The 15,835-nt window shown below is 35.6% G+C and overlaps 1 protein-coding gene across 1 annotated transcript in view; it reads right to left on the minus strand.

The window, feature by feature from the left end:
- ADAMTS20 (ADAM metallopeptidase with thrombospondin type 1 motif 20) overlaps positions 1-15,835 on the minus strand; it is a 163,145-nt gene that overhangs the window by 74,103 nt on the left and 73,207 nt on the right. The window contains exons 13-21 of the mRNA XM_044756219.2: positions 15,067-15,248; positions 14,832-14,968; positions 12,681-12,798; positions 10,232-10,327; positions 7,127-7,293; positions 6,843-6,972; positions 2,448-2,574; positions 733-943; positions 465-629 (exon numbers count right to left, since the gene is read on the minus strand). Coding sequence (XP_044612154.2) covers positions 465-629; positions 733-943; positions 2,448-2,574; positions 6,843-6,972; positions 7,127-7,293; positions 10,232-10,327; positions 12,681-12,798; positions 14,832-14,968; positions 15,067-15,248 — 1,333 coding nt within the window. The remainder of the gene's footprint in view (positions 1-464; positions 630-732; positions 944-2,447; positions 2,575-6,842; positions 6,973-7,126; positions 7,294-10,231; positions 10,328-12,680; positions 12,799-14,831; positions 14,969-15,066; positions 15,249-15,835) is intronic.

A 15,835-nucleotide genomic window follows, 5' to 3' on the forward strand; every position in this document is an offset into this window, starting at 1 on the left:
AGTCTTAGTCAACACAGGTGCCTTACAAAGGGATACAATGATCAATTTGCATATTAAAATGCAATTGATAGACCATTCCTAAGGATATTTTCCCTTCACTCTTCCAGAGAGATGTACCGGGTAAATCACCCACCCCAAACTTCTACCGCCCAAATCCTAGTGCAACATCCACTTGTCCTAGAAACAAAGGTCCAAAACTAACCTTAGAGCAAGTACCTATCTTAGGCTACTGTGGACACTGGGACTTCCTCATGAAAATGACTGTAGACTAAACACTAGTTAATGTCCTCGTCAGCCAGATACTATAAATAGTTTAAAAAGAAACCATTTTTTTATTGCCTTAATAAAGTTATTTATAAAATAATAAAATAAATGTAAATATTTTTGCATTATATAAAGCCTTAGATTGAAAGCTTTCCTACACAATATTATAATTGTTCTAAGCCTCAAGTGTTTAATGTTACCTCACTCCACTCACTAGTAGCCCAAGCGGGACAGGAAAATTCACTGCAATTCTCTATCGTCACTCGGGGAAGCTCTTGGCATTCTCTATCAGCAAGACGGTGGCCCAAGTTATTTATGCAATAAGATTCTCGAGACCTTTCCCCTCCTCCACAACTCCTGGAACACTGATTTAAGAAAAAAAAAGTGGTGACAAACGGAAACAAAAAAATGTTTAATTAAAAATTTAAAAACGAGCAACTTTTCTTAAGCAACACTTTTTCTTCGTACCTGGGACCATTCCGAATAACGCCAACTCATTACGACGCAGTCACCACGGCAGGGTTCTCGGGTCGGAGGTTTTAGTTGGTCACTGCAGTAGTGGTCATCGACTGGAACAGTCTGTCCTTTATGAATGGAATACTTCATGCAGTGGACGTCCAATGACTTATAGCCTTGACCACAATGGGACGAACATTCACTTTTGCCAATGATGTGCCATCTAGAAAAAAGAATGTTATCACACTTATGGGGCATGCCAATTAATGTAATTGAAAAAACTGATTCAGAGAAACTCATGCATATGACTCACTTTTAAGATTCTGTTAGAGTGGATGGACAAGCCACCTGAAAATATTTGATATATCACTGAATTAGAGATGGCATGTTCTTAGAGATCATATAGCCCCAAATTCGATTTTGTAAAGGAGAAAATGAGGCCCAGAGATGTTGTGTATTCAAATGGTACAAACGCTTGGCTTTTTCATTAGAAACCTTTTTTCCAAAATAAAATCTTATTTGGTCTCCAAATATATAAAAATGGAGCTGGCCTGGTTAAAGCCGGAGCTAGGGAGCCAACATCTATTGACTTCACCCTTTGTGAAGTCACCATTGGTGGTGGCTTTAGAAGTAAGTCCAAGGAACCCAGACTTCCCCCAAAATCTTTGTAGACAACTGGTTTAGACTAAGATTACTCAATTACCCAGTGGCAGATTGAAGACTATAACTGAATATATCTGACTTGCAATCAGGTAGTCTCCCCTGTGCAACTCCTCCATAGTATTTTGATGTATGATTAGGGAATATCCGAGAATCTGACTACATCAATAAAGATCAAACCTTTAAAAGGTGGTAGAATAGGTTGGTAAAGCATTTCACACTTTCTCACTAATCCAGTAATCTATCTTTAAATATGTTTTTAGGGAAAACATTTTTTCCACAAGTAAAATCTGATAGTTTTAGCCAAATTATCCCAATTATAGTCTAGCAATCTATCAACGTGAGTGCACCAGTGTAACAAAGCATAAAATTCATGGAGTTCATTTCTATCCCCAGCATCATCAACGGATTTCATTGTGCTTCACTCCACTGCAATGCAGTGGAAGCAACTTATATAGGCAGTTCTACCACTAGGCTTTCCCTCTGTGTCTTCAAACATCACACACACATAAAACTTCCCATCCTAGCTTACTGAAAGAGGTTCTGGCCATCCCTGAATGTTAACTGTCACCTGCTAGATGGGGTTACCGTCCTTAGCTTCACTCTCAGATCAATCATAGAAAAACCAAATAAGAAATTGAAGTGGGAAGTGAAAACTTCCCTGCCATTATCTAGGATCATGTTCTTTAGTATTTAATGGACAAAATCCTGATAAGATAGAGAAGTCAATCCATTGATTCTCAAATCCTTTAATTTTAGACTCATTACTATAGTTAATGAGTTCAATAAAAATTGCAGAATCATGCTACAAAATTTGCTTCAGATCTTTAAACCATGGGTTTTCAGATTAGAGTTTACCTGTATTTTATAGACAAATTTATTTCCACTTCCTGTGCAAAATCTGGAGGCCTATATACTGGTATTCAGCAAATACTGAGTAAAAATTCAAACTAACTTCTGAGTTTCACAATAAATTAGTGAGTCTGAAATTTTATAATGGTAAAGACAAAGGACATGTCTTTATTTTTTTTTATTTACTTATTTTATTTATTTATTTTATTATTTACCTTAGTTCACAGTCTGTATTACACCTTTCAGTCACAAACAACGGCAGTGGCAAGTGGTCACATCTTTGATCAGACACTACCATATGATCACTCTTACGTATGCAGGTAATTTTTCTTCTATGAAGACCTTGGCCAAAGTCAAATGAAAATTAAAAATACAAGGAAAATTCACATAAGGTGATGCTCTATAATTATTTGACTCTAACTGAAAGGATTCAGTTTAGAAAGCAAAAAATTCCAACATAGCCCACAGGATAGACTAGCATATTAATCTAATCAGGGATGACCATCTATAATAAGTTGGCTGAATCCAGAAAGACTGAGGAGTTTAGTCAAGAGATGTAAGGAAGGTGGGTCAGGTATTGGAGTAGAAAGAAATCCATTATAGTTAGATGGAGTGGTGGTTAGTGGAAAACCGAGTGGCCAGGGATGACGCTGATGCTATGTGGTACACTACTGTTTGCCATTACTTGCTTCCCTTTTCCCTGTAAAGAATTGCACATTTCCACTTGCTACAATGTCACTGTAACTTCCTGTGGGAGGAGTATACTTCCCTGCCCACTGACACCAGGCTTATGCCAACCAACTGTAAGGGGATGTGACCTATTCCAGTTCCAAGCTGAAGCTCTAAAAGCCACTGTATGCTTCTGCCACCTGTCTTTCCCTTTTCTCTGTCTCTAAAACAGCCTTTCCCAGATGGCCCTGATCTTTCAGCCTGGAATCATGAATAAAAAAGGCATGGGCAGACAATAAGAAGATCAGGGGTGGTCACAGGTACAAGAAGGGATGGAGGGAGGGATTTGTAGGGTAGTGAAAGAATTCTGTAGGATACTGTAATAGTGGATAGACGTCACTATATATTTGTCAAAACCCATAGAATGTACAGCACAAAGAGTGAACCCTAATGTAAACTATGGACTTTAGTTAATAATACTGCATCAATTGTAATAAATGTGCCACACTAATGCAAGATGTTGATAACAGAGGAAGTGATGGTGGGGGGTGTGGTAGGAGAATATGGGAATTTTCTGAACTTTCTGCTCAATTTTTCTATAAACCTAAAACTTCTCTAAAAAATAAAATCTAATTACTTTTTTTAAAAATGACATGGATGCAGACATTCCAAGCTGGAGAAGAATCATAGCCAATTAGCAACCGAAACATAGTATGAGCGAGAAATAAACCTTTGTTGTTCTAAGCCATTGAGATTTGGCAGTTATTTGTATGTGGCATCATCACAGTGAAAACAAACTACGAGAAGTGGTTGTGAGGGACCAGAGTTGACTGAACTTGACATTTTCTGCAATGAGGGGACAGGAAAGAGTTTAAGCAGTCAGTGACATGATCATATTCCTGTTTTATCAACGTTCTGCCATGTACTTCCAGTTAGCTAAACACGAACATACATGTTTATCTCAGCTCCTTCCTAAATACCATCTGACATAATGAAAAGGAATTTTGAAAAGGCATAAACCTAAAAGAACAAAAGAAATAAAAAAGGAAACAGTAGGTAAGAAAGGGAAATTTTGAATATGAAAAGCAGGTAGAAATAACTAGTTAACAGAACCAAGGAAGCTGAAACTTAATCCTGTGGAGGGGGGAAGTGAACAAGAAACAAACCATTGATGCCACAGAATCCAAGAAAAGCCCAGGAATCGAAAACATCAGGTCCCTCTGAAGATGTATATGTGTGAGGGGTAGGCCTGAAAAAGGGAGAATTGATTGCAACTCCATCCTGAATGATGAGATCCAGGCCCACTGGGCTCTCCATTTCCCTTTGGCTCTAAGCCCACTTACACTGTTCCCCAGTCCCCTCACTGACCACCAGAAGATAAGAGGATTCCTCTCTTGGGAGACTCTTCAGCCCAAGAGAAAAGATCAACTGGCAATGACATCTGGGATTTTTCCCCCAATGACACATGAAAGGGCTACTTAGTGACCCAGTTACTCTATAAGAGGTCTTTATTTGACTTGTCTGACCCACACAGGACTTTCAATCAGCATTTTAGTATTTCTTAACTAGGAACAAACAACAAAGGGTCAGCAGACATTTTAGGAAAGCCACTAATGCAAAAGCGACCAAAATAAACAAAAACAAAATAGAACTAAGATGAAAGATATAAGTCAAGGAGCACAAGAAAATGTGAAGACTATGATTAATACTCTCAAAGACATAATAGTGTATCCACAAAACAAAAGCAAGATGTTATGAGAAGAAACATTAAGAAAACAATGTAAATTGGGAGAAGAAATTAGAAAATAGGTGATCAGTCCAGAAGGTTGCACATCCAAATAGAAATTTCAGAAATGTGGAAGAGGAAATTTTCAAAGAAATAATGTTATAGTTTCTTAAGTCAAAGAATTTATGTTTCCAAATTGGAATGGTATCTGAATTCCCTAGGAAAGTAGATGAAAGAAATACCCACATCAGGGCACACTGTCCTGATATTTCCCACCACTAGAACTAATGAGAGGATCCACAAAACTTCCAGAATAGAAAGTGTCCATACAAGCACAGGAAATCAAAAAACAAGTCAGAAAACAAGGTTTTCAAAATTCTAAAGGAAAATAATCTAACTTAGAATTTTATACCAGCCAAACTATTGATCAAGTATAAGAATAGAACATCACCATTTTCAAATATGAAAGGGCTCAAAAAAATACCTAAGGAAAATACTGAGGGAGATGTTCCACCCAATGGGAGAAATAAAAATAATTTATGGGATTTAGAAAACAGGGAATCCAAAACAGAAGACAAGTGAAGAGAATTCCCAGGATAACAATGAAGGGAAAGCTCAAGATGACAGCCATACAATGGGCCTAAAACGTAACACAAATTAGAGAAAGAGAAAAGAGGGTAGCAATAGATGAAGGAAAATTAAAATTGATAGGTTAAATAATGTGCTTGAAAACATTAAGACAAAATTTATAGTTCTCACGAAAAGTCTGGGGACTGATAACTTTCAGCACATAGAAAAACAAAAAAATAAAACTGAGGGAAATTCACTTAAGAGAAACTGAAAAGTTACACACCAAAAAGGAATATAATGATAGTATCCTATGTGGCAAGTGAATTAACAGTTCCTTTTCTGTACACAATTGTTTAAGAGACCTCTCCTGGTTCGAACTCCCAAACCATCTCATCATGTCTTGCTCAACCTTCCATTTTGGATTTTGTTATTCTTTACTTAGTGTGTTCACATTTTAGAACGTTCCCTCATGAATTCCTCCTTCTTCTCTGTTAACAAAGCTCTTCGCTCCTACTTCTAGTATTTGTCCAGTCAGTCTGGCATCATCTACGATGGTCTCCCTCCCCTGAGACATGTCCAATCAGGAACACCTGTTCCCACACCATCATCTGGGCACCACTGTTCTATCACCATGGGACCAAGTCTGTGCCTCTTCTTGAATGGGACACCACAATTTCTTTGGCACTTTGAAGTCAGTTTGTTAGATTGTCCCTCACATTCCCATCATCTGTGGTCAGTGCCTCTAGCCACCCACCTTCTTGCAGCTCATTTCTATACTGTTCTGAGCTTCCTCTCCTCTGACCCACTGCTTGCCAAATTCCCAAACATTTTCTCTAGTCCCCATGGAAACGAATTTTCCATTCAATACAAACTTCTCTATCTTCACATTTAATCTCCTCACAGACTGCTCCCTCCATCTTTTCTGTGGTCCTCTCTGTGCATACCTGTAGCACTGCATTTGTGATTTAAAATTAAGATGATCCACTTATCCCTCCAGCCACTAGACTTTAAAACTTGAATGCAGAATCAGGGTCTTATTAATAACCCGAAACAAAGCAGCCCCTCAATAAACGTTTACTAATTTGAACCAACATGGTATTACACAATTAAGTATCCACAATCCCAGATTTCCCACAGACTTCAGTCTTTTCATTTTCTTTCTCTACTGTAAATTTCCCTGCTTTTACATTTCTCACTATGCTCCAACCAGTTATTCATGCCATCAGTACAAATATGGTCACAAAAGGAAATTAAAAGAATGAAAGAATGTTTGATACCCCAACACTAAACAAAGGAGAGAGGTGGCTAGGAAAGTGAGTGGAGGGGAGCGGACAACAGGGCAGGTAGTTCACTGGGAAAGAGTTTACAAGTCAGAGAAACTTTCTGTGACTGCAAGAATGAGAATGTGAAAGGAAAGGAGCAGTAATGGGGAATGTTGAAAAGTGTAGAGATAAATGAGGCTGTTAAGTATAAGAAAGAATGAATGGGGAGAAAGTAGGAAGAGAAAAAGATAGGAAAGCTTTGTATGTCTGTGTGGTATTGTGTGTGGACAGTGGGGAGATTCCATAGGCAGCCTGACTCAAAAGTACCTCAAATTATAAGAGCATGCACAAACTTTTGTCTCTTTTACTTAACACCAGTGTACCTTGACACATTTTGGTGCAGTCTTGCCATGGTCCATATGGATCCCACTGGAACAGGTCACTCTTCTCTTCCACAGGGATATTGAAGGAATAACGTACATCAGGGTTGTATAAATTACCCACACACAAAACCTCAATAGAAATATAAAGGAGAATACAATTAATTCATGAAAGACATACTCTTAAAAGACATCATTTTTATATTGAATAAGTGTAAAGCACTTAACCATTACAGTTTACTAATACGATTAAAACTAAGTCTTTTAAATGGCTATTGAGAACTTACCTGCAAAACAAGTTCTTGTTCCAGTCGATCAGTACTATTAATTCTTTCAATTGAGTTGTTTGAACCACTGTATTCAAAAATAGCTCCTTGTATGTTGATTTCTTTTTTTGACATACTTACAACAAAATTCCCATTCAAAAGAAAATTCCCTTGAGCGTCAGATAATGCTGTAAAAGAATAGTACTCATGAAATAGTAAACCAGTCAACAGTAAGAAAATACTCTTTTTTTAACTTTAAAATTCAAGTCCTTTCTTGAAATTAAAATGTAAATTAGTATTAAGGAAATAAACTTGATTTTACTCTAATGTGGTATCTAACCCACAAGTCGGGAAACTTCAGCACATCAGCCAAAGATATTAAAATAAATCTCCCCTACACTTTTCTATCTGAGGAGGTCTTCTTCTTCCATGAGGTATGCAGCTTCAGGAGAGATAGAAAGGAAGTGGGAAAACAGAAGGAAACCACGGGCCCAGTAGACAGATCAGCTAAATCAATTCTTGTCATCAATGGCAATGAGAGAAAGACCAGCTAGGCTGCTAAACGTTCCATTTATGCTTATCTTGGAAAAAACATACAAAGCTTTAACACTCTAGGGTCAGTATTCTAAAAGACCATGCAATGACTATACTATTCTATATAATATTGGGATCTTTTTCATAGAGAGGCACTCTATCACTGCTGATGCATATGTGAATGATTGCTTCCAGAATACTCCTATCTCCCTCTCTGCTCATGCTCCTTCTTGTTCTCTTTCCCATGGACAGGTAGTCACATAAGCCTGTCAAATACGTCTAAGTGCATATATCCATACTACACATTTACATATATAAAATATTAGTACAGCCTGTATTCACGATTAGTTACTTTTTAAAATTTTTTACAAAATTGCATGGTGTCCACAGTGGTATGGTAGTAAAGAGACCACTGAATTTGGTGTTAGAACAATAAATTCAAGTTGTCCCAATTAATTCCTATGTGATCTTGGACAGGTCACTTGCTCAGTTGCCTAAGTGCATAACAGGAATACAAATTGCTACCTCACAGGCTTTTAATCAGGATCAAATTTGGAAAATGTTTGTGAAAGTATGTAGATCGTAAAGCACTGTGCTGTTTTTTTTCAGTTCAAGGGAAGGCACAATATTTTAAATTTTATACTAGTAAAAATCCCCATACTAATCAAATACTTTTTGCTTGCTTTACTTATATTATACCTTTCAGTGGAAGAATAACCTTTCCAGAAAACATTTGCTTGGGCTTCCAGGCAATGCCACTCAAAGTACACAAGTTACCTATGGCTAGAGTTCATAATAGATACTACACCCTCAAAAAAGCAACCTTGAAGGCATTATTGCCAAATAAATTTGGTGTTTCTGCGTCTGTATGGGCTATTATACATTACACTGAATTCAGCGAAGAACCAATAAAGTTCCACGTTTATCCTATAAAATAGAAATTCCTCTCTGCAACAACTTGCACTTTATCAAAAGTGAATAGGCCTATTTAAGAAACTATCAGTTACATTAAACTAAGGGAAATAAAATTTTACTGGGAAAACTTGCACATTTCACTGCTTTCAGTTACTAAAGCAAATGTCATAAATACAGATGTATAAATCTCTTCTAATGACTCCACATACTTATTTGGCTCACTTCAATTTAGATTTTTATATTTCCATTAGCAGTTCTCTTACAAAGTATATTGATACTCTCTTGGTGAACATTTTTAATTTTTAAATTTCAAATCTGTTGTCTTTTCCTAGGAAGATACAAATATCTACATTTGGAACCAGAGAGAGACATACTATTTGTACAATCTGGTAGCACATACCTATGTAAATGCACCTAGGTAAAATTTTTAGCAAAAGAAAAAGAATTGCAACTAAATGTAAAAGAATAATCAAAATGTTTACATTTTATTTTCTTTGGAAAATTTTTTTGCATTTTTTTATAGAGGTGAAATTGACATTAAATTAACCATTTTAAAGTGAACGATTCAATGCACATTCACAACGTTGTGCAAACACTACCTCTATCTAGTTCTAAAATTTTTCGTCAACCTAAAAGGAAAACGTGGATCCGTTGAGCAATCGTTCCCTCTACACTTGACTTTATAACGCCAGACGTAATCCCTGAGATAAGCTGTTCATTACAGATGCAGATTCCCAGTTATAAGCATTGATGAGCCAGTATTTCACGTTTCATTAACGTGAAGCAGGCACTTTCTCAATATTAACTCTACCATCACCTACTCCAGCTTGGTGAGTTACAGGTAAGTCAATATTAAGTATTTCTCAGATGGAAGGTTTTCATCTTCGATTCTAAGTGAAATTCTTTAAACCTAAAAGCTAATTTGTAAAAATAAATCACAAATGAAATCTAGAATCTAGAAATAGCTAAAGGACAATCTACTCTGACTATATTCATTAACATCTAAAAACATGAAATCAGTTCTCTTTGTCTTTAACATAAGAGCTTTTTAAAAACTGTATTTAAATACTTTTGCTACATGGTAACAATATTTTTAAAAGTTCTTTAAAACATTTAATCTCAAAGAGGTCTGTGATTAATTTTAGATAAAGAGACAGAAGAGGACTTTATTCTAAAAACACACGCAACGTTAATTGAATATAACCTTTGGCTACCTAAAACAGTCTCATGGGAAAAAAATTAAATTTACTTTTCAGAATTTAGTTCAGTTTTGTTTGTTTGTTTGTTTTGGTGAGGAAGATAGGCACTGAGCTAACATCTGTGCCCATCTTCCTCTATTTTGTATGTGGGACACTGCCACAGCATAGCTTGATGAATGGTGTGTAGGTCCACACCTGGGATCCAAACCAGCAAACCCCAGGCTGCCGAAGCGGAGCAAGCAAACTTAACCACTATGCCACAGGGCCAGCCCTGTAGATCAGTATTTTTTAAATAAGATACAGTGTATAGCTCAAGAAATAACCATGTATAGGAAGTCAGATGATTTAAACTTGGTATGAACTGCAACTGCATGTTTGTTCAAGGGGCTCTTCTTGCCTTCCAAGAATTTACATCAATCGCAGACCTCCATGAAATTGCACACGAACCACATATTGGCTATTTACTAGAAATGTTTACCAAGGTAATTGTCATCTTCTGGTTTTCCAGAATAGCTGTGCTGAAGAATATCAATGTTTGTTGCTCCTGTGGGAATCTTTACAACAACATTATAACCTGCAATATAATTTACATGTTAACTTTCACAAAAAGCAGATGGCCCAGAGCCTATTACTGCTGAACGACTGAAAAATTTGAATAGCAGAGTCAGACTTAATTTCATTTTATCTTTGAAAAATGACACAAGTGCTTATTCTTTTTGGATCAATGCCTTATACAAATTACTAAGGGTTGAGAAAAAGTGGATGTTGTCTAGAAACATACAGAGCTTGGTATTCTTAAAGTATGCTTCCTAATTTTTATCACTTCTAAAATTCCGAATATAGACTAAGACTAATGCTAGTATTATAGCTCCAGAGATATTTAATGCATATATTAATTTTTAAATTTGACTAATACACTGACATTTTATACTTCCTAATAGGAAAATATGCAAGATTCCAAGTGCTTTTCACAAATCCAGGAGAGATCAAAATACTTGGTCATTGCTATATGTGTACACAGAGATTCAGTGAACAACAAAATAATGAAAGTTAACGAGAAACATTTTTCTTAAGCTTTTAGTTTCTAGTGTAAGCAGGAATCCCTATAGCTACCCTCAAAATTTTACATTATTTTTTAAAGTCTACTAATAAACTGTCAAGAGAAAAGTAAAGAGTTTACTTGAGAGAAATATGAATAATATTTCTATTTTATCAGACCACATTCAGTATACTGGCATTGCTCAAAAGAAGAGGAAACACTTTATCAAATATATATTAAACAAGAAAGAACATTTCCCCACAGTGAAACAGTCATGTTACATAGTTGTCCAAATACTCTCAGGTTTTAAGTCAACAATTAATTTTGCTATGGTATTATTCTAAGTTTTTCCTTTTTCTTATTGGGATTTTTCCCTTCTATTTAATACATGAATAAAAGGAGCTGAAATTTTCTCATACTCTAACTTGGATAAATATGGGATGACATTAAGAGGAAGTTTTGAAAGAGCTTAAGTTTGCAACCCTCATGTGAGATTACCTTGCACGTTCTTAGAGCAGCCTTATTTATCTCTTTTTAAGGGATCACATTTAAATATAAGGTGACAAATGGTCTGAGGATTCTGTGTATACTACATGCATATTGGTTGAAGGCTATCAGTCTACAAGAATAATTTTAATTCATGACTTTTTGACTAAAATATTTCTACTACCTCCACCATGTATGTCTTTGCTATTATATTTTTTCAAGAAAGCAAGTCCTCAGCATTGCAAAAGTGACAAGATGAAGACGACCACCAGGGGGCAGTAACGTGACAAATGTTATTCAGACCCTGCAAAAATTTAACATCTTTTTCCATTTGCAAATTGGTTAATTCGTAGGACAACTTTGGCAAAGTTAAATATCTGATCTTAATTTAGCTCATGTGGTTTTATACAGAAAAAAAAAATGTTTTCCAGCGAATAGACCAGACTTTGATGAATGTATGCCATTGGTCATAAAAGAAGGTCAAATATGTATGGCTCCCATGAAATAATAAATCATAAAAACTAGAAAAATAATATGTCAAAGCATCTAGTAACTAAGATGCATAAGCATCACCAGAGTATGAAATGTACTATACTTTTCATATATATAAAAACACAAATTTTGTGTTTTAAATTATACTGCTTTAATTAAAGCAATGCACATCAACTTAACTGTGTTCAAACACATGTGAACACAATTTAAAGCTGAACAATAAAACTGTAAAAAATATGTTTTTATTTCCAAAGAAAGTTTTAAAGGGCTGTTTTTATTACCATAAAGTTTTCCTAGAAAATTTTAGAATGAAAAATATCTATTTTCTCATAATTTTGAAGAAAACTAAAATCACAGCCAAATATCAATTATATCTGTAATCCAGATACTTCCTGGAAAATCAAATGTAATACTAATTCCAAATCAACATTTAAATTAATGATTCCATCCTTCACCTTCAATCATTTTCAATGTCATCAGTAAGAAACACAACAGATAGGCCAGGCCATACCAAAAAACGTGGTTCAAGTGATGAAAATAATTGAAAGCAAGTTTCCTGAAAAAATTATAAGTATATACATTACAGATTACAGGAACAGCAGTAAAAACACTTCATCAATTGGGGGGACTATTCATACATCACTGTCAATTATCACTGGATTTACTCTAATAAATGCACCTAATAAATTTTTAAGAATCCGATTTGCCTTAAAGCAATTTATTGAATTTATTAATTCAAGGATACATCTGGTATAAGATTTTTTATATTTAGGAAATTTTTGTTTAACAATCATTTTTAACTAAGGGTATAGAGTAGACAAAACAATAACAAACCATAACTATCATACCTTCATTATATACTCTATTATATCAAATAAAAGGGAAAACTAGAAACCAGCACACAGCTTACCATAATGAGCACTGTTGAAGACACCTGCCATCGTCCTGCATGACGAGTTATCCCCACCACACACTCCACATCTGTCTCTCTTGGCCTTGGAGTTTAACACATGATCACAGCCAGCTTGCTTCAAAATACAATCAATTACAATCAATCAAATCAAAATGACTAATGGCAAGCATGGGACTTTACAAAGTTCTTTTCACAAATATCCTTTCAATTGATAGATTTGATACAATAGGATTTTTTCAGAATATCTACGGATCTTGTTGGACAGCAATATTTTTACACATCTGGTCACATGGTTGACAAAGCAGTCTTTTCCAAAGGGTCATCCACACACCTCCTGCATCAAAATCACTTGGGGCGGCATTGAAAAAAGCAGATTCCCAGATTTTCTGAATTAAAATCCTTGGAGGTAAAACCTAGAAATCCACATTATAACAAACACTGACAGTCTTTCCTATACCTACCATTTGAAAACCACTCTTTAAAGAAATGTAATTCAAAAGGGAAAAAAAGTATAATTATATAAGTAATACATTAAAATAACTCCAAAAAGATGTCTTTCATGATTTTTTTTTTTTTTTGAACTCATGACCTTAGAACTCCGGGAATAAACCAAGTACATTTGAAAGAAACAATTTACTTTTCCAAAATTAACATCTAGCATAATGAACAGTGTTTATGAAAAGAATGAATAAATAAATGTGAAAGTATATGGTTTGTTCTACAGTTTTAAAAGAACAGTGTAGCTCCTCTCCATACAGATGGTGTCCTCTGCATATGTTGAAATAACTTTTAGTTCTTTGGAATACTCTAAATTCAGCGATCAGAAAAACAAGAAAATTTCATCAATGTCACGAATTTTATACACAAGGCAAATATTTCCAAAATGCAAATTTCAACCAGATATTTTCTGAAGGTAGTATGCATCTATTGCCTTATTTTTTTCATTATATATGACTTTCTGCTGTTAATTTAGATAAAACAAGTTTTTCAGGCCACTGAGTACCCTTTTTCTAGTATTTAATCTATTTCCAATGTGTAAGTTATTTTAAGTTTCTTTGAACATCTAATTAGCCCTTGGGGTGCAAGGCCTTTTATCACCTAGGTAACTGGTAATAGGTGTTTGGTTATAGAGAGAAGAAATTGGTCCACTTAACCAAAGGAATCAGCTTATAAGAAGACATTTGTATTCTTTTGACAACATTCACCATCTTAGTTATCAAACCTACCATCCATTTTTAAGATCACCATCTGCAATGTGTGCGTTTTAATTCAAGCTCTCATCTGCTCTCACCTAGAATTCAACTAAATGGCCCACCTGTCTCCAATCTTCTACTAACCCAGTACATTCTGAAGATTTTAATATGCAAATCAAATCATCTCTCTTGTTCAATTCCAAATCCCTCTAGGGATCTCCAAGGACTTCAGAAAAAAGGGGATATTAACAACCATCAGCTGGTCCCTACCTCCAACCTTGGTCCCTACTTCCTCACTTTTCTAAAACCTACTCACTCTTAATTAGCTCAAGCCTCATACCCTCCATGAGCTTTCTCTCAGTCCTTTACCCACTTTCTCATAAAATAAGACATTCTTCCCATAATATCCCTATGGCACCTTGCAGACAAACCCATAGCACTGTGTTCTAATTCTGTACATGCCTATCTCCCCCACAAATCTGTAGAGGCTGGTCCTCTGTTCCATCCTTTCATCTGACATATATTAGGGACTCAGTAAGTGTTTGTTGAATGTACCCAAAAAGACACATGGATGGAAAGAGGGAGGAAGGGAGGATATCATCCCCTCTAACACAGAGGGGGAAAACAATCTCCACAGAAAGTCACATTTTAAGGAGCAAAATGACTTTATGACCCTGGTGTCCCAATATTTTCGATCTTTTCAGGAAGCTAACCTCATCCTGCATCTCGATTTTGAGTACCATAGGCAAAACAAAATCAGTAAACTTATTTTGATGACAGAAAATCACCTAGCAACAAAGTCTCCTCATGATGCTCCTATAGACAGCGTGATTATCACCAAAGGTCGCTGTATTGGCATTCACGAGAATGTATTCTGAAGTAAGAGAAGTCATATTTGGTTAAAGAAAAAGAAGAGCATTCTGAAAGTCACTTTAAATATAATAAGTTTACTTACCCGACACAGGCCTTGAACGCAGATGTCATTCGTTTCAGTTCCACAAGGAGTACCATCGGCAACTCTATCCTTCAGTTGGTAGAAGTTAGTGGTTCCGGCAACCCGACAATAGAGTTTACAGCGATCTTTCATGGCAACTGTAAGAAGCAGTCAAATTTTGGGTGCACAATAATACAGCTGTGCGTTCCTATGTCTCAAAAAAGTCTGACATCAAAAAAATATTCTAATTACTTACTCCCGCTGTACTTTGGAAGCCACCTCACATTTGGGGAAAGACCATTGATGTTGAAATGTTTACCATCAAAATCTGAGCACTGCTTCTCACGAAAGTCTTCCTTGCCTTTTGGACATGAATCAGTGTTACATGATCGAAATTTCATCCTGCGGCCCACACAGTACTTTCCTCCGTTTCTCGGCCTAGTCAAATTCATTACATTTTAAAGCACATCAGTACAACAGTATCTCTGCCATTCACTTCTAAAACTGCTCCATTCTTTTCCAGGATCAGGAAAACCACTGATGCCCCACTAACACTTTGTTTTTAACAGAAGGATGTAACATGGTTTTTAAGCGATTTTATGGCTAATAAACTGTAAAAACATCCATCTTAGGTTGGACACTGTGGCCTGGAGGGCAGAAATGATATCTTATTCATGACTTAACTAAAAAGGAATCAGCTAATGATGGGAATTTGTTTTAAAACTTAAAAAAAAGGGTTTGTTCATTCTCTGGGGAAAAAAGACAGATAGTGAGACAAAGATGATAACAAAAGGAAGATAATATGTTAAATTAAAAAAAATATATATATATGCATCTTTGTCATTTATATCCTACTCATCACTCAGCTTAAAGAGTTTCATGGTATCAATCTATATGCATCCATCTCTTTATTTCAACTTATGCTGGACAACAAAAACTCCTCTGTTAGCATTTTTTAATATGAAGACTTCTAGCATAATTTAGCTTTTTTAAAATTCAAATGAACTCATTCTATTCGAAGGATG

Source organism: Equus asinus, chromosome 22, assembly GCF_041296235.1.
Source record: "Equus asinus isolate D_3611 breed Donkey chromosome 22, EquAss-T2T_v2, whole genome shotgun sequence".
Lineage (NCBI taxonomy): Eukaryota > Metazoa > Chordata > Mammalia > Perissodactyla > Equidae > Equus > Equus asinus.